The sequence below is a fragment of the Triticum aestivum genome, chromosome 5B (genome assembly GCF_018294505.1).
Source record: "Triticum aestivum cultivar Chinese Spring chromosome 5B, IWGSC CS RefSeq v2.1, whole genome shotgun sequence".
Taxonomy (NCBI): Eukaryota; Viridiplantae; Streptophyta; class Magnoliopsida; order Poales; family Poaceae; genus Triticum; species Triticum aestivum.
Window position 1 is genome coordinate 398,640,456 of NC_057807.1, and position 22,519 is coordinate 398,662,974.

General features: G+C 46.2%; 1 protein-coding gene across 1 annotated transcript; it reads right to left on the reverse strand.

The window, feature by feature from the left end:
- Window positions 1-298: 298 nt before the first annotated feature.
- On the reverse strand, window positions 299-3,603 carry LOC123112074 (pentatricopeptide repeat-containing protein At4g30825, chloroplastic). Its single transcript, XM_044532997.1, has one exon. It carries the CDS (start codon window positions 3,360-3,362, stop codon window positions 570-572), a length of 2,793 nt encoding a protein of 930 aa, XP_044388932.1. The 5' UTR covers window positions 3,363-3,603; the 3' UTR covers window positions 299-569.
- Between the last annotated feature and the right edge of the window lie 18,916 nt (window positions 3,604-22,519).

Consider the following 22,519-nt stretch of genomic DNA (forward strand, 5'->3'; position numbering starts at 1 on the left):
GTGTTGAATATATGGTTTGTGCATGTATATTGTATAGCTTCGACTGCGGGGGGTGTTGAATATATGGTTTGTGCATGTATATTGTATAGCCTGGCCCACCTCCTAGTCTTTGTATAGTTGAGGTTGTGGCCCACTTTGTACTCCATATATACGTGCGCTTTGCACCGATCAATACATCGTGAAGCATTGCCAAAACAATCGTTTCCAACACAAAGATTCAGGCAAATTTCTTCCCAAATAAAGGCAGGGGCGGGAGAAACCACATGAGAGTTTCTGAATGACAGGAGAAGCACAAACACATCCGAATTGGATTTCTTATTGACTTTCTTTGATCCATCATCACAACTTTTCAACCCCTTGTCATGGCACTAATGGCAGATTTACAATTGTGTGAATGTGGGGTACAAGCTTATAAACCCCTGTAACACATACAGAACAATCAGGCAATCAGCTATGCTGCTCTATACAATGTCACTATATATCAATATATGTATGTACTCGATAGAAGAGAACAATGACAGTGTTTTCACAGTATTATGTGCAACCAAACCCTGAATGCTCATGGCGCATTATGGTCGAGCTCCGACGCCTACAACTCCGGTTTGCTTCATCCAGAGGGACCACTTGACTGCCTCTAGGAAATTCTCATTCCTCTGTAGAGCTGCTATGAGGTTAGTATACGTCACTCGATCCGCGTTGATACCTTTGATCCTCATCTCCTGCATCAGCTTGACAGCATCTTCGGGCATTCCCGCTATCCCGTAAGCCTTTATCAATGTATTGTAACTGTACAGGTCTGGCTCAACGCCACGGCTCTTTAGTTCTGAAAGAACGTAGGCGACGCCTTCGATCCAACCCTTTCTCCCATATATGTTCATCATAATATTGTAAGTGTAATGGTCGAAGTCACATCTTGCTCTCCTCATTTTCTGCAGAACAGCAGAGAACTCCTCCAGCTGGCCTGACTTTCCATAAGCATTCAGCATGCAATTGTACGCCTCGAGAGAAACCGGAAACCCTGCGTCCTGCATCTTTTGGACGAAGTAATTCATGCTGCGGAAATTCCCGCTCTGCGCGTACGCCGCAATGATAGTGTTGTATGATATGGTATCTGCCAGTCCTTGCTTCCGGGCCATGCTAAACACCTTCTCAGCCCTGTTGAAAAGCCCAGCTTTTCCATATATATCTAGCAATACATTCAGGGTGACAGTGCTAGCCAGGTGTCCTAGTTGAATCATTTCGTCGAAAATTCTCGACAGCTCATCGACTGGTATCGCTGGGCCACAGCAGTTAATAATGCAGTTATACATGGCTTCATCGCATTCAACCTCGCTCTTGAGTATCCGATAATATGTATCAGTCAACTTCTCGAGCAAGCCACACTTTTGGTAAGTCCGGAGCATGTCAAGGAAAAGGTATTTATCAGGAACTATTTCCTTTTGTTTATCCATATCTGCCAGAACTGAGCAAGCATCTTCTGGTCTCCCAGCTTTATTATACATCCTCACAATTACACTATAAGCAATCATGTCAAGAACACAAGCTGAAGCCTTCAGTTCAAGGTACAAGGTTTCAGCATCAGTAAATCTCTCCATGGTGCTGAAAACATCGATCATAGTGCAGCAAATGCGGAGATTTGGATGCGTTCGGGATTCTGGCATCTGGCTGTATATCCTTACAGCATCTTCATAACTGCCAGCCTCTTTGCAAGAACATATCAAGATATGATACAGATTATCTTCAAAATCAGAATCTTTCCACTTCTTTTCGCGCAAAACACGAAGAGCTTCTTCTAATAAAGAATTCTGAACAAACGTTGTTACTAAAATAGAGCATGAGGTAGCATCATACAAAACCTTCTTGTAGAAGCATGATTGTAGAATTGATAGAACCTTATGCATCCTCCCTACTGTTCCGTATGCCCGGACAAGAATAGTAACAATAGATGAACACTGGCAGCCTGCTGCCCTCATATCCCTAAGAATTTCAGCCGCGCTTTCACTGTCATCATGCCTTGCTATTAAGTTAATCATCGTGTAGAAGTTGGACGCGTTTGGTTGAAAACCGGAACTCTTGAGCTTCTTGTAATACGAAATTGCCTCTTGGTGTTTATCTGCTCTACCAAAACCTTCTATCATTGATCTATAAGTGGTTTCGTCAGGAGCTAAACCAGAACTCACAAGTCTGTCAAACACTTCCTTCGCCTTCTGCATTTCAGAAACCTTCCCATACCCTGTAATCACAGTATTGTATGCCACAACATTTGGGGAAACACCACCATCTTCCATGGACTGCAACACCAATTCTGCTTCTTCCATTTTACCCTGCTGACTGTAAGCATTCAGCTGCACTAACCAATTCTCCAGGTTTGGAGCAACTCCATCATCTTTCATCAATGTGATAACCTCCTCAGACTTAACGAAAAGGCGTGAACGCGTGTACAAAGTAATCATGGCTGAGTAAGCATTGACACACTTGACATTGCATTCCCTCATTTTCGCGAAAGCGAATTCGGCCTCCTTGAGGCTCCCAGTCTTCTGGTAAAGGCCCGTGAGCATACCAAATGTAGACACATTCGGCTGCACCTCCCTCTCCAGCATCATATGAAACCACTTCGTTCCCCAATCAGCAAGCCTCCTCTTGGCACACACATACATCAGCCCATTGAACGCCCGGGCATCGAGCCGGCAACCCGAAACGGCGACCATCTCGTGGAGCAACAGCTCGGCTCTCCTCCAGTCCTCCTTCCAGGCAATGGCCTGGAGAGCCAGCCGGTAGGCGTCGGCGTTCCCCTCGAGCTTCCCGTTGGCCTTCATCCACACGAAGAAGTCGAGGGCCTTCACATCGCTGTGCTTCTCCAGGCGGATCAGAACGGAGTTGCACTCCTCGATGCTGGACTCCCCGCTGACGCCGGACAGAATCGCATTCACATCGGGATCGTTCACCAGAACTCTGCGAACCCGCGGATCCTTTCTCACGGGGGCGCGCCTGGTAGCTCTCGCCGGCTTGTCTCCGCCCGGCGGTCTCCTCCATAACCTCCCCCCTTTCTTCCTCCCCGCGGAACTCGTCTGGCTTGCGGTGATGCCGTCCGCGAAATCCCGGCCAAGATCCGCTGCCACTCCGCCGGTGCGTGTGGCATCTTCAGACGGAGCGGACACACACAGCGTGGACTCCGCCCCGCCGCCGCCGCCGTCCTCCGAAGAGCAAACCGCGCCGTCCTTCAGAGTTGCCCTCGGATAGCTCCTCCAGGAAAAGAAGCCGTGGGATGTGGCGGCTCCAGCACGGACGTGCCGCCGGTCCGCCGCGTACCCGACGCTGGTTGGCAGCACGCGAGAGCTGAACCCGACCAAATCTAGCCCCATCTCAGATGGCTTCCCGGCCGGCAGCAATCACCTACTAGCGTGGGGGCATGGGGGTTCCGACTGGAGCTCCACTCCACTGCAGTAGAGCGGAGGAGGAGTGGGGGCTGGCTGGCTGGCTGCGCGGGGTGGTGGTGGGTTCTTGGTGGGATAGCCGGATAGAGAGCGGGTGACGCAGGAGGGACAACCGTTGGGCTTGGAGCCGGCAGCAGCTGCACGAGCCCATCTAGCGAGGGCGAGCGCGAGGGGTGTGGTGGCCAGTGGCGTGATCTTCCGCCCGTCTAGGCCTGTGGTCCGAACCCCCCTCCGGGCTTCTTCGGTTCTTCCCTTCAGCATCGCGACAATATGTTTGGACACGTGGAGTTCTTTTTGCCGCAATATAAATCTGATGTTAGAACATCTACAGGAGGACCCTCAAACCTCCCCCATACCGCCACGTGGCCCGGCCAGTGACCGGTCAAATAAAACCGACCCAGACGTTTGCCTCAAATGGGCCTCAAATACCCAGGATGACCGGCACAACTCATATCCGACCCAAATATGGAACGGATAGGAGGAGGCCCGGACGTGTTGGACTGATGCCATGTCCCACAAGGAAACACGTAGAAACCAATAGTCTGGCAGTCGTCTCCTCTAGTGGGGGTGCGAACACCGTGTGGCGCCGCTCCGGCTCACCGTATGAGGCCAAAGACTGGCTTTTTAAGCCGTCCAACGTCCCCAACCCTAGTCACAACCTCTTCCTTCCTCTCTGCGCCGCCAGTCCAAGCCCATTTGTCTCCGTCTCCACCCTCCTTTTCCCTCGCCGTCTGACATGGCCCGACAGAAGAATATCACCTACGCTATGCTAACGTCGGAACACCATTTTCAAATCGAGGAGGAGATACGGGAGAGGCGTGATACGTCTCCAACATATCTACTTTTCCTAACGCTTTTTCTTGTTTTGACTCTATTTGCATGATTTGAATGATACTAACCCGGACTGACGCTGTTTTCAGCAGAACTACCATTGTGTTATTTTTGTGCAGAAATAAAAGTTCTCGGAATGGAACGAAACTTTGCGAGAATTTTTTATATCAAATAAGAGAATTTCTGGAGCCAGGAGGTACCTAAGGGGGCACCTGGGTGGGTACAACCCATCAGGGCGCGCCTGCCCCCCCCCTGGCGCGCCCTGGTGGGTGCTGCCCACCTGGTGGCCCCGTTGACCCTCAAACCGACGCTATAAAATCCCATATTTTCAGAAAAAAATCAGGGAGCAAGAATTATCGCGTTTCACAAGACGGAGCCGTCGTCGTCTCCTGTGTTGGGGAACGTTGCATAAAATAAAAAATTTCCTACATTCACCAAGATCAATCTATGAGTTCATCTAGCAACGAGAGAGAGAGAGAGATGCATCTACATACCCTTGTAGATCGCGTGCGGAAGCGTTCAAGAGAACGGGGTTGAGGGAGTCGTTCTCGTCGTGATCCAAATCACCGGAGATCCTAGCGCCGAACGGACGGCACCTCCGCGTTCAACACACGTACGGTCAGCGTGACCTCTCCTCCTTCTTGATCCAGCAAGGGGGAAGGAGAGGTTGATGAAGATCCAGCAGCACGACGGCGTGGTGGTGGATGCAGCAGGGCTCCGGCAGGGCTTCGCCAAGCAACTACGGGAGAAGGAGGTGTAGCAGGGAGGGGAGGGAGGCGCCAGGGTGTTGGGTGCGGCTGCCCTCCCACCCCCCTCTTTATATAGGGACCCCAGGGGGGCGCCGGCCCTAGAGATGGGATCTCTAGGGGGGCGGCCAAGGGGGTGGAGTGCCCCCCAAGGCAAGTGGAGGCGCCCCCTCCCCTAGGGTTCCCAACCCTAGGCGCAGAGGGGGGGCCCAGGGGGTGCACCAGCCCACTAGGGGCTGGTTCCCCTCCCACTTCAGCCCATGGGGCCCTCCGGGATAGGTGGCCCCACCCGGTGGACCCCCGGGACCCTTCCGGTGGTCCCGGTACAATACCGGTGACCCCCGAAACTCTCCCGATGGCCGAAACTGCACTTCCTATATATAATTCTTTGCCTCCGGACCATTCCGGAACTCCTCGTGACGTCCGGGATCTCATCCGGGACTCCGAACAACTTTCGGTTTGCTGCATACTCATATTCATACAACCCTAGCGTCACCTAACCTTAAGTGTGTAGACCCTACGGGTTCGGGAGACATGCAGACATGACCGAGACGGCTCTCCGGTCAATAACCAACATCGGGATCTGGATACCCATGTTGGCTCCCACATACTCCTCGATGATCTCATCGGATGAACCACGATGTCGAGAATTTAAGCAACCCTTATACAATTCCCTTTGTCAATTGGTACGTTACTTGCCCGAGATTCGATCGTCGGTATCCCAATACCTCGTTCAATCTCGTTACCGGCAAGTCACTTTACTCGTACCGTAATGCATGATCCTGTGACCAGACACTTGGTCACTTTGAGCTCATTATGATGATGCATTACCGAGTGGGCCCAGAGATACCTCTCCGTCATACGGAGTGACAAATCCCAGTCTCGATCCGTGTCAACCCAACAGATACTTTCAGAGATACCTATAGTGCACCTTTATAGCCACCCAGTTACGTTGTGACGTTTGGTACACCCAAAGCACTCCTATGGTATCCGGGAGTTACATGATCTCATGGTCTAAGGAAAAGATACTTGACATTGGAAAAGCTCTAGCAAACGTACTACACGATTTTTGTGCTATGCTTAGGATTGGGTCTTGTCCATCACATCATTCTCCTAATGATGTGATCCCGTTATCAATGACATCCAATGTCCATAGTCAGGAAACCATGACTATCTGTTGATCAACGAGCTAGTCAAATAGAGGCTCACTAGGGACATGTTGTGGTCTAAGTATTCACACGTGTATTACGATTTCCGGATAATACAATTATAGCATGAATAAAAGACAATTATCATAAACAAGGAAATATAATAATAATCCTTTTATTATTGCCTCTAGGGCATATTTCCAACAGTCTCCCACTTGCACTAGAGTCAATAATCTAGTTACATTGTGATTAATCGAACACCCATAGAGTTCTGGTGTTGATCATGTGTTGCTCGCGGAAGAGGTTTAGTCAACGGATCTGCGACATTCAGATCCGTATGTACTTTGCAAATATCTATGTCTCCATCTTGAACATTTTCACGGATGGAGTTGAAACGAAGCTTGATGTGCCTGGTCTTCTTGTGAAACCTGGGCTCCTTGGCAAGGGCAATAGCTCCAGTGTTGTCACAGAAGAGAGTGATTGGCCCCGACGCATTGGGTATGACTCCTAGGTCGGTGATGAACTCCTTCATCCATATTGCTTCATGCGCTGCCTCCGAGGCTGCCATGTACTCCGCTTCACATGTAGATCCCGCCACGACGCTCTGCTTGCAACTGCACCAGCTTACTGCTCCACGATTCAACATATACACGTATCCGGTTTGTGACTTAGAGTCGTCCAGATCTGTGTGGAAGCTAGCATCGACGTAACCCTTTACGACGAGCTCTTCGTCACCTCCATAAACGAGAAACATGTCCTTTGTCCTTTTCAGGTACTTCAGGATATTCTTGACCGTTGTCCAGTGTTCCTTGCCGGGATTACTTTGGTACCTTCCTACCAAACTTACGGCAAGGTTTACATCAGGTCTGGTACATAACATGGCATACATAATAGATCCTATGGCTGAGGCATAGGGGATGACACTCATCTCTTCTTTATCTTTTGCTGTGGTCGGGCACTGAGCCGAGCTCAATCTCACACCTTGCAATACAGGCAAGAACCCTTTCTTGGACTGATCCATTTTGAACTTCTTCAAAATCTTACCAAGGTATGTGCTTTGTAAGCAGCTTCTCCAAGGTCCTTCATTGAAAAATATTTTTCAAGTAGGCCTTAATGTTGTCCAAAAGTTCTATATCATTTCCCATCAAAAGTATGTCATCTACATGTAATATGAGAAATGCTACAGAGCTCCCACTCACTTTCTTGTAACGCAGGCTTCTCCATAAGTTTGCATAAACCCAAACTGCTTTGATCATCTCATCAAAGCGAATGTTCCAACTCCGAGATGCTTGCACCAGCCCATAAATGGATCGCTGGAGCTTGCATACCTTGTTAGCATTCCTAGGATCGACAAAACCCTCCGGCTGCATCATATACAGTTCTTCCTTAAGATAGCCATTAAGGAATGCCGTTTTGACGTCCATCTGCCATATCTCATAATCATAGTATGCGGCAATTGCTAACATGATTCGGACGGACTTCAGCTTCGCTACGGGAGAGAAAGTCTCATCGTAGTCAACCCCTTGAACTTGCCGATAACCCTTAGCGACAAGTCGAGCTTTATAGATGGTAATATTACCATCCGCGTCCGTCTTCTTCTTAAAGATCCATTTGTTTTCTATCGCTCGCCGATCATCGGGCAAGTCTGTCAAAGTCCATACTTTATTTTCATACATGGATTCTATCTCGGATTGCATGGCTTCAAGCCATTTGTTGGAATCTGGGCCTGCCATCGCTTCTTCATAGTTTGAAGGTTCACCGTTGTCTAACAACATGATTTCTAGGACAGGGTTGCCATACCACTCTGGTGTGGAACGTGTCCTTGTGGACCTACGAAGTTCAGTAGCAACTTGATCTGAAGTACCTTGATCATCATCATTAATTTCCTCTCCAGTCGGTGTAGGCACCACAGGAATGTTTTCCTGAGCTGCACTACTTACCGGTTGAAGAGGTAGTACTTCATCGAGTTCTACTTTCCTCCCACTTACTCCTTTTGAGAGAAACTCTTTTTCCAGAAAGGATCCGTTCTTGGCAACAAAGATCTTGCCTTCGGATCTAAGGTAGAAGGTATACCCAATGGTTTCCTTAGGGTATCCTATGAAGACGCATTTTTCCGACTTGGGTTCGAGCTTTTCAGGTTGAAGTTTCTTGACATAAGCATCACATCCCCAAACTTTTAGAAACGACAGCTTAGGTTTCTTTCCAAACCATAATTCATACGGTGTCGTCTCAACGGATTTAGACGGAGCCCTATTTAAAGTGAATGTAGCTGTCTCTAGAGTGTATCCCCAAAATGATAGCGGTAAATCGGTAAGAGACATCATAGATCGCACCATATCCAATAGAGTGCGATTACGACGTTCGGACACACCATTACGCTGAGGTGCTCCAGGCGGCATGAGTTGTGAAACGATTCCACATTTTCTTAAGTGTGTACCAAATTCGTGACTTAAATATTCTCCTCCACGATCTGATCGTAAGAACTTTATTTTTCGATCACGTTGATTCTCTACTTCATTCTGAAATTCCTTGAACTTTTCAAAGGTCTCAGACTTGTGTTTCATCAAGTAGACATACCCATATCTACTTAAGTCATCAGTGAGAGTGAGAACATAATGATATCCTCTGTGAGCCTCAACGCTCATTGGACCACATACATCAGTATGTATGATTTCCAACAAGTTGGTTGCTCGCTCCATTGTTCCGGAGAACGGAGTCTTGGTCATTTTGCCCATGAGGCATGGTTCGCATGTGTCAAATGATTCATAATCGAGAGACTCTAAAAGTCCATCAACATGGAGCTTCTTCATGCGCTTGACACCAATGTGACCAAAGCGGCAGTGCCACAAGTATGTGGGACTATCGTTATCAACTTTACATCTTTTGGTATTCACACTATGAATATGTGTAACATTACGTTCGAGATTCATTAAGAATAAACCATTGACCATCGGGGCATGACCATAAAACATATCTCTCATATAAATAGAACAACCATTATTCTCGGATTTAAATGAGTAGCCATCTCGCATTAAACAAGTTCCAGATACAATGTTCATGCTCAAACTTGGCACTAAATAACAATTATTGAGGTTTAAAACTAATCCCGTAGGTAAATGTAGAGGTAGCGTGCCGACGGCGATCACATTTACCTTGGAACCATTCTCGACGCGCATCGTCACCTCGTCCTTCGCCAGTCTCCGCTTATTCCGCAGCTCCTGCTGTGAGTTACAAATGTGAGCAACGGCAGCGGTATCAAATACCCAGGAGTTACTACGAGTACTGGTAAGGTACACATCAATTACATGTATATCAAATATACCTTTAGTGCTGCCGGCCTTCTTGTCCGCTAAGTATTTGGGGCAGTTCCGCTTCCAGTGACCCTTCCCTTTGCAATAAAAGCACTCAGTCTCAGGCTTGGGTCCATTCTTTGACTTCTTCCCGTCAACTGGCTTACCGGGCGCGGCAACATCTTTGCCGTCCTTCTTGAAGTTCTTCTTACCCTTGCCCTTCTTGAACTTGGTGGTTTTATTGACCATCAACACTTGATGTTCTTTCTTGATTTCAACCTCTGTTGACTTCAGCATTGAAAATACTTCAGGAATAGTTTTCACCATCCCCTGCATATTGTAGTTCATCACAAAGCTCTTGTAGCTCGGTGGGAGCGACTGAAGGATTCTGTCAATGACCGCCTCGTCCAGGAGGTTAATGTCCAGCTGGGACAGGTGGTTGTGCAACCCAGACATTTTGAGTATGTGCTCACTGACAGAACTGTTTTCCTCCATCTTACAACTATAGAACTTGTCGGAGACTTCATATCTCTCGACCCGGGCATGAACTTGGAAAACCATTCTCAGCTCCTCGAACATCTCATATGCTCCATATTGCTCAAAACGCTTTTGGAGCCCCGGTTCTAAGCTATAAAGCATGCCGCACTGAACGAGGGAGTAATCATCAGCACGTGACTGCCAAGCATTCATAACGTCTTGGTTTTCTGGGATGGGTGCTTCACCTAGCGGTCCTTCTAGGACATATGCTTTCTTGGCAGCTATGAGGATGATCCTCAGTTTCCAGACCCAGTCCGTATAGTTGCTACCATCATCTTTCAGCTTGGTTTTCTCTAGGAACGCGTTGAAGTTCATGTTGACATGAGCGCTGGCCATTTGATCTACAAGACATATTTTGCAAAGATTTTAGACTAAGTTCATGATAATTAAGTTCATCTAATCAAATTATTTAATGAACTCCCACTCAGATTTGACATCCCTCTAGTCATCTAAGTGTTACATGATCCGAGTCGACTAGGTCGTGTCCGATCATCACGTGAGATGGACTAGTCATCATCGGTGAACATCTCCATGTTGATCGTATCTTCCATACGACTCATGTTCGACCTTTCGGTCTTTGTGTTCCGAGGCCATGTCTGTACATGCTAGGCTCGTCAAGTTAACCCTAAGTGTTTTTGCATGTGTAAAATTGTCTCACACCCGTTGTATGTGAACGTAAGGATCTATCACACCCGATCATCACGTGGTGCTTCGAAACGACGAACTTTAGCAACGGCGCACAGTTAGGGGGAACACTTTCTTGAAATTATTATAAGGGATCATCTTATTTACTACCGCCGTTCTAAGTAAACAAGATGCATAAACATAATAAACATCACATGCAATTATATAGTAGTGACATGATATGGCCAATATCATATAGCTCCTTTGATCTCCATCTTCGGGGCTCCATGATCATCTTCGTCATCGGCATGACACCATGATCTCCATCATCATGATCTCCATCATCGTGTCTCCATGAAGTTGCTCGCCAACTATTACTTCTACTACTATGGCTAACGGTTTAGCAATAAAGTAAAGTAATTATATGGCATTAAATCATTGACACGTAGGTCATACAATAATTAAGACAACTCCTTTGGCTCCTGCCGGTTGTCATACTCATCGACATGCAAGTCGTGATTCCTATTACAAGAACATGATCTCATACATCACAATATATCATTCATCATTCATCACAACTTTTGGCCATATCACATCACATAGCAATTGCTGCAAAAACAAGTTAGACGTCCTCTAATTGTTGTTGCATCTTTTACGTGGCTGCAATTGGGTTCTAGCAAGAACGTTTTCTTACCTACGAATAACCACAACGTGATTTTGTCAACTTCTATTTACCCTTCATAAGGACCCTTTTCATCGAATCCGCTCCAACTAAAGTGGGAGAGACAGACACCCGCTAGCCACCTTATGCAACTAGTGCATGTCAGTCGGTGGAACCTGTCTCACGTAAGCATACGTGTAAGGTCGGTCTGGGCCGCTTCATCCCATAATACCGCTGAAGCAAAATAAGACTAGTAGTGGCAAGAAAGTTGACAAGATCTACTCCCACAATAGATTTGTGTTCTACTCGTGCAATAGAGAACTACGCATAGACCTAGCTCATGATGCCACTGTTGGGGAACGTTGCATAAAATAAAAAAATTCCTACGTTCACCAAGATCAATCTATGAGTTCATATAGCAACGAGAGAGAGATGCATCTACATACCCTTGTAGATCTTGAGCGGAAGCGTTCAAGAGAACGGGGTTGAGGGAGTCGTTCTCGTCGTGATCCAAATCACCGGAGATCCTAGCGCCGAACGGACGGCACCTCCGCATTCAACACATGTATGGTCAGTGTGACGTCTCCTCCTTCTTGATCTAGCAAGGGGGAAGGAGAGGTTGATGAAAATCCAGCAGCACGACGGCGTGGTGGTGGATGCAGCAGGGCTCTGGCAGGGCTTCGCCAAGCAACTATGGGAGGAGAAGGTGTAGCAGGGAGGGGAGGGAGGCGCCACGGTGTTGGGTGCGGCTGCCCTCCCACCCCCCTCTTTATATAGGGACCCCAGGGGGGCGCTGGCCCTAGAGATGGGATCTCTTGGGGGGCGGTGGCCAAGCGGGGTGGAGTGCCCCCCAAGGCAAGTGGAGGCGCCCCCTCCCCTAGGGTTCCCAACCCTAGGCGCAGAGGGGGGCCAGGGGGCGTACCAGCCCACTACGGGCTGGTTCCCCTCCCACTTCAGCCCATGGGGCCCTCCGGGATAGGTGGCCCCACCCGGTGGACCCCCGGGACCCTTCCGGTGGTCCCGGTACAATACCGGTGACCCCCGAAACTCTCCCGATGGCCGAAACTGCACTTCCTATATATAATTCTTTACCTATGGACCATTTCGGAACTCCTCGTGACGTCCGGGATCTCATCCGGGACTCCGAACAACTTTCGGTTTGCTGCATACTCATATTCATACAACCCTAGCGTCACCTAACCTTAAGTGTGTAGACCCTACGGGTTCGGGAGACATGCAGACATGACCGAGACGGCTCTCCGGTCAATAACCAACAGCGGGATCTGGATACCCATGTTGGATCCCACATACTCCTCGATGATCTCATCGGATGAACCACGATGTCGAGGATTTAAGCAACCCCGTATACAATTCCCTTTGTCAATCGGTACATTACTTGCCCGAGATTCGATCGTCGGTATCCCAATACCTCGTTCAATCTCGTTACCGGCAAGTCACTTTACTCGTACCGTAATGCATGATCCTGTGACCAGACACTTGGTCACTTTGAGCTCATTATGATGATGCATTACCGAGTGGGCCCAGAGATACCTCTCCGTCATACGGAGTGACAAATCCCAGTCTCGATCCGTGTCAACCCAACAGAGACTTTCGGAGATACCTGTAGTGCACCTTTATAGCCACCCAGTTACGTTGTGACATTTGTTACACCCAAAGCACTCCTACGGTATCTGGGAGTTACACGATCTCATGGTCTAAGGAAAATATACTTGACATTGGAAAAGCTCTAGCAAACGAACTACACGATCTTTGTGCTATGCATAGGATTGGGTCTTGTCCATCACACCATTCTCCTAATGATGTGATCCCGTTATCAATGACATCCAATGTCCATAGTCAGGAAACCATGACTATCTGTTGATCAACGAGCTAGTCAAATAAAGGCTCACTAGGGACATGTTGTGGTCTAAGTATTCACACGTGTATTATGATTTCCGGATAATACAATTATAGCATGAATAAAAGACAATTATCATAAACAAGGAAATATAATAATAATCCTTTTATTATTTCCTCTAGGGCCTATTTCCAACATCCCGTTCTTCATCGGGAGGCCAGATCTGGAGTCCATTTGGGGCTCCGGAGAGGGGGATCTTTGATCTTCGTCATCACCAACACATCTCCATCGCCAATTCCATGATGCTCCCCACCGGGAGTGAGTAATTCCTTCATAGGCTCGCTGGTCGGTGAGGAGTTGAATGAGATGCATCATGTAATCGGGTTAGTTTTGTTAGGGCCTGATCCGTAGTATCCACTATGTTCTGAGATTGATGTTGCTATGACTTTGCCATGCTTAATGCTTGTCACTTTGGGCCCGGGTGCCATGATTTCAGATCTGAACCATTTATGTTATCACCATTATATCCATGTTCTAGATCCGATCTTGCAAGTTGTAGTCACCTACTACGTGTTATGATCCGGCAACCCCAGAGTGACAATAGTCGGGACCACTCCCGGTGATGACCGTAGTTTGAGGAGTTCATGTATTCACTATGTGCTAATGCTTTGTTCCGGTTCTCTAATAAAAGGAGGCATTAATATCCCTTAGTTTCCAATAGGACCCCGTTGCAAGGGGAGGGTAGGACAAAAGATGTCATGCAAGTTATTTCCAAAAGGAGGCCTTAATATCCCTTAGTTTCCACTTGATATCTTCCATAATGGACTAACCGATGCTTCTAGGGATTTCCTAGATAGTTATGCTGGTTGTGTTTTCAGGGAACGAACTATTGGGCAAGCTGGGGAATTATTGAATAACATATTGAAAAATTATGATGATTGGACTCCTACTGAAACACCTATTAAACCCACTCCGAAGAAGAGGGGTATCTTATATCTCAGTCCTGAAGATATGCAAGAGGCAAAGAAATCTATGAAGGAAAAAGGTGTTAAGGCCGAGGATGTTAAAAATTTACCACCTATCGAAGAAATACATGGTCCTGAAGCACCAGCACCACCTAAGGTGGTAGAGGTAAAATCTTTAATGAAATTCAATGATAGTGATGATCCTCGTAATAAACATCCTAGTCAATGCCTTTATGAGTTTGATAATTACAGTAGAAAGCAAGGTCACTTCAATGCAAATGTTATGAAACAATTGAAATACAACTCTGATATGATTGCTCGCTTAAGTGACTTGTTATTTAGAATCTCAAATGATGTTAGAGGTGTAGGAAAGCATACCTCTATGGTTCAAACTCAACTAGAACAAGTTGCTAAATCTCAAAGAGAGTTGCTTGATGAAATGAACAATAATATAAGTGACTTTACTGTTAGAGTAGCAACAAGAGGAGGTAAAATAACTCAGGAACCACTTTATCCCGAGGGACATCCTAAGAGAATTGAACAAGACTCTCAAAGGAACAACACCACTACACCTAGTTATTCTAAAAAGAAAAGGAAGAAGAAAAATGATAAGACTTTTCCTGTTTCTAGTGAACCTGAAATAGAAAAACCTCCTGATAATGATAATGAAGTTTCTATCTCTGATGCTGAAACTCAATCTAGTAATGAACACTCACCTTCTGATAATGAAAAGGATAATGATGAGGTTCATGAAGATACTCAACCTAATGATAAAGAACCAGATAATGATGTTGAGCTAGAACCAACTGTTGATCTTGATAACCCACAACCTAAGAATAAAAGATATGATAAAAGAGGTTGTGTTGCTAGAAAACATGGGAAGGAAAGAGAACCATGGGTTCAAAAGCCTATGCCCTTTCCACCTAAGTCAACTAAAAAGAAAGATGATGAATAATTTGAACGCTTTGCTGAAATGATTAGGCCAATCTTTTTGCATACTTGCTTGATTGATATCTTGAAAATGCCTCCTTGTGCAAAGTATATGAAAGACATCATCACCAATAAGAGAAAAATACCAGAAGTTGAAATCTCCACTATGCTTGCTAATTACACTTCCAAAGATGGAGTACCTAAAAAACTTGGAGATCTGGGAATACCAACTATACCTTCCTCCATTAAAAGAAACTATGTGAAAACTGCTTTATGTGATTTGGGAGCTGGTGTTAGTGTTATGTATTTCTCTTTATATAAAAGAGTTGACTTGAACAAACTCACACCTACTGATATATATTTGCAAATGGCTGATAAATCAACTACCATACCTATCGGTATTTGTGAGGATGTGCCCATTGTTGTTGCTAATGTTACTATTTTGACTGACTTTGTTATACTTGAGATGCCCGAGGATGAAAATATGTCGATTATCCTTGGTAGACCCTTCTTGAATACTGCAGGGGCTGTTATTGATTGCAATAAAAGCAAGGTCACTTTTCATATCAATGGTAATGAGCATACAGTGCACTTTCCGAAGAAACAATTCCAAGTGAATGGTATTAATGTTGTTGAAAAATCTCCGACAATCACTATTGGAAGTTTTCAACTACCTCTACCTACTGTTAAAAAGAAATATGAAATGCTTATTATTGGGGACATTCATATACCCATTGAGGTAACTTAGTGATTTACGAAAGTTTTTTGGTTTCATGCTAATCGGAAGTGGTTGTTAATAAGACTTGATCAACCTTATTAATGGATCATTTTTTAGAGGTATGAAGTTGATGAATTTAGTAAGCACTACCTTCTGTCCCTACCCTTTGTTTTCTGTTTTTCTTAGTTAAATAAAATAAAATGCCATGCTTTGTCTATTTTCTGATTTTTCCATGCAATAAAAAATGACCAAAAAATAAAAGTTCTCAGAATGCTCTAAAAATCTGATACGGTTTTTTTCAGAATATTTATGAATTTCTGATGCAAATAATATCAGAGGGAGGTGCACCAGGTGGGCACAACCCACCTGGGCGCGCCAGGACCCCCAAGCGTGCCCTGGTGGGTGCTGCTCACCTGGTGGGCCCCTTACTTCTTCCTCCCACCTCACTCCACTCAGATAGAAAAAAATCACTATACTCTTTCTCTCGTGTTCTTACCTCCAAAACCGCAGATTTCGATCTCTTTGCTCGAAGCTCTGTTTCCAAAACTATTTCGGGGATTTCTTGCTTGGTATGTGACTCCTTCATGTGTCCAATTAGTTTTTGTTTTAGTGGATTATATTTGGAATAATTAGCTACTCTTGGTGCAGCTGTAGATGAGCTTGCATGTTGAATTCTTAGAGTTCTAAGTAGTTTGAATGCTTGCTATGGCCTCTATACATCTGAAAGTACTAGTATTCGACTAGAGGGGAGTGAATAGGTGATTTTTATGAAAGTCTTCAAAACATGGGTGCTTTGAAGACAAACAATAGAAATGAGCCTATTGATATGCAGCGGAAGGTAGACTACACTAGACAAGCCATAGTCAAGTAAGCAATGTAGTGAAAGCACGAAGACTATCAGCAGCTAGGTAGTATGGATCAGGATGGAAGATAGTATGAAGCCAAACAGTAAACAGTCTTCACACAGTGAAGTCAATCAGATCGGGCAAATGGGCAAAGACTTCACGAAGACAAACTGTAAGTAAAGTGAGAGAGGAAGGATAGAACCAGTTGCTCAGAGTGGACAAGGGATTTGTTGGACCAGTTCTAGTTGTTGTGACAACTGTACATCTGGTTAGGGAGGCTGAGATTCAACTGAGAAGACCGTGTCTTCACCTTATTCCCCTTGAGCTAAGAACACTTAGTCCTCGCCCAATCACTCTAGTAAGTCTTCAAGGGAGACTTCCAAACCTTCACAGACTTCGTTCACCGGCAATCCACAATGACTCTTGGATGCTCAGATCGCGACGCCTAACCAGTTGGAGGATTCACAGTCCTCAAGTGTAATAAGTCTTCAGATCACGCGGACAGAAAGACTTCAGTGATGCCTAACACTCTTTGGCTCTGGGTGTTTTGGGCTTTGTCCTCGCAAGGATTTCTCTATCAAAGGCTTCGGAGGTGGGCTGCTCTCAAGCGACAAAAGCCATGCACTAACTCTGAGCAGCCACCAATTTATGGTGTAGGGGGTGGGCTATTTATAGCCAGGAGGCAACCCGACCTGATTTGTCTAAAATGACCCTGGGTCACTAAGGAACTTACACGTGTCCAATGGTAAGATTTCAAACACACGCGACAGCTTAGCTTGGGCTACAAGCAAAGCTGACTTATCCAGCTCTGGATAAGATTTGCTCTCATTGTCTTCACTCGAAGACATAGGATTTGGTTGAGCATCACATCAGTCACTCTGACTTTGTTCACTTGGACCCCACTTAACAGTACGGTGGTTCCTATGACTCAACAAAGAAGAAAATGAACTACAAAACAACTATGTCTTCGCACTCCATAGTCTTCATGCAATGTCTTCTCCTGTCATAGTCTTCGATGTGAATATCTTCACAGAACACCATTGTCCTCAATGTCTTCACACATTTTTAGGGGTCATCTCTGGTAGGTAAACCGAATCAATATGGGACTACTACCTGTGTTATCCTACAATTCTCACAAACACATTAGTCCCTCAAGAATGCAAATGCACATGGCAGGTTTTGCTTTGTGGAGGCCATCTTCAAAGTGTGAAGACAATACATTATGCTAGAAAGATAATGAAGATAATGATACGCATAATGGAAAATGGACGTCTGTAGAATGACTTCATGCGGAATTTATCATCGCAGCATAGAGTAGCAGATAAAGTAGCAGACGACCATCGAGTTTAAGTGTTACAACTCTGAGAACCAAATATATCAAAAGACGAGAGTTGTAAAAACTTGGCAAAATAATGCAGCCACCCATAAGGACCCGCTTGAATACTATCAACTCGAATGCTTCTCCCCCTTTTGTCAGTAATGACCAAAAAGGTTTGAAGACATAGAGCATATACTCGTTCACAGAAGGAGCAGATGGTAGAGCAGGGTCGACGTTGGAGTTTGGTGGTGCAGAAGGGCCTGGTGCAGAGTCGAGATGCAGTGTAGCCATGGTCGGTGAAGTGGTGTCATCTTCTTCATCGACGACATTTGCAACAACAGTCACAACCGAAGATGAATACTCAGAATCTTCAAGTGAGGGAGTACAACACCAACTCGCATTTGGTGGAGGCCTGGAATCAAACTTGAAGCTTTCGGTGAAGCCATCTGCTCGAAGATCATCTTCAGAACACAGCAGAGTGAGGCTCTTCCAGGACCGCCGCGCATTCTCATGGGAAACAAATGAGTTCTTGGTGGCCAGATTGCGAATGTGATTGACATCCACCAAGAGACTATGCATCTGATGCTTCAGCCAGTCGTGGTGCTTGTCCTGCTTCTGATGTAAGGCCACAAGCAGCTCTAGGTCATTGAGTACACGAGAACGCTTTCGAGGCCTTTGAGCAATTGTACCGGCAGTGGCTTCGGTATTTTCTCGATGAGGCATACGCACATTGCCAGCCAGAGGATAAGCAGGAACATCAGCATTTGGAACATGAACTCCTTCTATGGGCTGTGTGAAGCTTTGATGATCAACATTGTGAAGATATATCGGCTCCTTGGTAGGCTCGGGGTAGATGGCTTCAACTGATAGATCAACCTCGGGCAGAAAAACAAGATGGTTGCGTGCTGAAGGCTGATAGTTGACAGTAGAATGAAGTTTGATTAGGCGCATTACCATGGAGCATAAAACTTCAGGCCAAACAGATCAATCCCAGATGCAGCAAGTTGTCTGATGAAGAAATCCTGGGAGTTGAATCTGATGCCATTGACAATATAGAATACCAAAGTCTTCATAGTGCCTTCAAGTTTGGCTTTAGAAGAATGTCCCAGAAGCGATCTGAAGAGATCTTTGGCTTCGAGTAGAGATTCTTGTCACTGTCAAAGAAGGTATTGTGTGCTCTGAAGCTGTTGATACTGAAAGATCCTAGTGATGTAGCAGCACCTGGAAGCCTTGGCAGCCTGGGCTTTGGCTTCTGGACCTGTGGTCGCTGCTCCACATGATAATCATATTGCGGTCCTGGACCAGTGGGAGGAACCAAGATTGGCCAGCGAACTGTGACCAACTCCCCCTCACGATTGTAAGTCATTTCCATAGTGTGAGGCCTAGGGGGAGGAACAGCGCCGTCAGTGGGGACCGGCATCACAGAAGCTTCAGGATTCACATTAGCTTCATGCACAACATTGGCTTTAGGCTCCACATGATCTTCAGCTAAGACAGGGCCATTGGCTTCAGCAGTGTTTGTGGCAGCCTCATTGTTCTCAACCTCCATATGGTCAACGACCGGAGGGTCTTGCACAATCACATTCTCCTCGAGAATGACTTGATCTGGGGCAGGGGGTGTGGAAACTCTCTCTTATCTTCTTTCTCTTTCTTCTTCATCGGTTGATGCAGCTGGAATGTCTTCAGCAGCTTTGGCTTCAGACTCAGGAACCGTCGCAGAAGGATTTTCTTCAGGGAACACTTGACGTGCCACTGAACTGGATTGTTGTGAATCTTCTTCTAGGATGGTTGACATGGAGACCGATGTCTTGAGACCTTTGCGAAGCCGTTGGAACACGGGTGACACTTTTGGCGATGGAGTGGTCTCCATGTAGTTGTCGTCATTCACCACTGGGTTGGTGACTTGCGCTGGTGGAGTGCGGGGTGTTTCATCATGAACTAGGGTTTCTTCTTGCGGGCGCTCATCCCATGAATCATCTTGAGCAATTGGCGTCAATGGACGACCAATGCTGATGTATTCACTACTCGTTGGAGCAAGCAATGATACCAACTGATGCTCGAGTTGAGGAAGGACTTCATCATCAAAAACATTGTCTTCATGACCAATGTCTTCAGCTGCATTGGGGTCAACAGCTGGAACTTGTTCTTCTTCATGAGCCTCTATGGAAGCAGGCTGGTGGAGCACAACGCGTCGTTCTTGATTTGCGGTAGCAGGAGGAGCAACTGAGATGGGTTCAACAATGAGTGGCTGAGAGGCCGCAACGCGCTCTTTTCTTGAAGACTTAGTTCCCTTAGTCTTTAGCTTCTTCTCGGAAAGAGTATCGTCAGATACGTCCTTGTGCTTGCGCTTCTTGACTTCGGCTTCAGCTGCCCTGTTTTCTTCAGCTCTGAAGCTGCTGAGGGGACCTTAGGCTTCGAGCCTGTCATACTGGCAGGGAAGACAATGCAAGGTTCTTCCTGCCTTGGTGCAGTTTGGGTCTCAACAGGCTTCTTCTTCTTGGCAGCCATCCTTGGATCGATGCCAGGGCGCCCAAGAGCTTTACGCTTCTCAGCTTCATTGTGAGTTTGAATGCATTTCTCAGCGAGATACTTCATGCGCTCGCGTGAGCCTTTAGCTTCAGTGCGCTTCTTGTGGAACTCCTCCTTGAGGTCGTGCAACATCTTCTTGAAGATTTGAACATCTGCCACGCTGATCTTGGCCGTGCTCTTCTTGAAGTGAGCCTTCTCATAATCAATCTTGTTTTTTAGCTCGACAATCTTCTGAGCTAAGGCTAATTCACCAGCAATGGGTCCATGGAAGGTGACATTGATGTCCACAGGGAGCTGAAGATCATCAATACTGATGTCCTGGTTGTCGAACCACTCATCGATGAAGTTATTCAGAATATCAACATCAAAGAGGGGCAGATCATTGAAGATTTCTGCCTCTTGCTTGTTCTTGATAAGCATTTCCAGAGCATCATCAGCAAGATCTTCATCATTGGACAGATCAATGGCTTCATTTTCGTTGCGCAGAACAACATACGGTGTCAGCGGTTGACCAGTGGCCTTCTTGGGCAATGGCTTCTTGGTCCTCTTGGACACGCGAGATAAGTCTTCAGACTGCACACTGGATTCAGGCGGTGCAGTCTTCAGAGTCTTCCTTGTTGAAGCTTTTAGTGAAGAAGATGGCTTTGAAGCTTTTGCCTTCTTCTTCTTCTTTTCCTTAGGAGGTGAGGGAGCATCTTCAGTATTAGCTTCATCATACGATTTCTCCACAGCTAATCTCTGAGCAGCAATGTGAGGCAGAAGCCCATGAAAATTGGCAAAGGGGCCAATTATATTCTCATTAGCTTCACGAGTCCCATCAGATCTTGGAGCAGAGGGGCCAAGGTTGAAGTTGAGGCCAAAATCCTTTTTGTTCTTGGCAACTGAATCTTTAGCAAATTGATAGTTGCGCTTGAAAAGATTGTCGTCATGACACCATAATAGAGAGGATGGGTCGGCATTCTCAGGCTGTGGTCCTCTGACCATGCAAGGATAGAATTCTTGCGCAATGGCTTCAGCCTTGCTCTTCGGCACCAAGCTGCGATAGAGATAGTCACCCCATGGGCGCTTGATGGTGTTCTTTTCAGCATATTCAGGTGTAACAAACCTGTACTTGAACCATTGCTTAGCCCAATATCTTCAGATCCACTGAATCCGGTTCTTGCACTGATTGTAGTTTTCTTCAGGATCTGACTTGTATTGCTCATACAGATCAGGAGGCAGATCAAGTGTTGTGTTGCCTCGGTGTTGCCTGCCACCCTTGCATGCAGACTTCTCTCAAGCCATGATATTCAGACTAATTGGCTTCAGCATAGTAAATGGCTTCCGTCTGCTAGTCAGACAAGAACTGGCTTCAGGTGATTCAATGTGACGTTGTAAGTATTCTGCAAATGAATGCAGACTATGAGAACCAAGGGATTCTCCCATGGACATGTACATGTGACAACATTAGAGATGCGAGGGAAGGGGAAGAGGTCATATACATTCTTAGAAGATTTTGAAGATAAATCAGTTTAGCAGACATAGTCCTCATATGCGAAGACATTCACTTATTTGGAGAGAGTTGGTTCCAGATTTGTACGAATCCATGAATAAGTACAAGTGAGGAATCTAACTAGTTATGAAGCATAAGTTACTATACTTGGCATGGTATGAGATGCAGAAGAGAACAAATCCAGATTTGGAAGTGAAGAAACCTCTTTTGGTTGAAGTGGACGGATTTGACAGATCTAAAAGGCAGTAAAAAGTAAGATTTAATTACCGCGGATGAACTGCTAGACGGGTTGGAAGAGAAGCCGAGCAGTTCAATCTCCCGCGCCCTAACTTGGCGGTGGAAGACACCTACGACGGCGGTGGATAGGACGAGGTCCGCGACCGGCGTGAGGACGGTGTCGAAGAAGTCACGGTAGCTAAGTGCTTTGTCTCCGGCGTCGACGCGATCTAGCAGAGGCGCTAGGGTTTGTGCGAGGTGGGGAGGTCGAAGAACAAATATTGACCGCACGGGTGTGTATTTATAAGAAGAAGGAGGGCAACACAGCGCAATTATGCATGTGCCCATGGCGGTTCACATCTGAGAGACATGTGGCA

Excerpts from the sequence above, each read along its gene's own strand:
- LOC123112074 (XM_044532997.1), bottom strand. The coding sequence starts at position 3,362 with ATGGGGCTAGATTTGGTCGGGTTCAGCTCTCGCGTGCTGCCAACCAGC.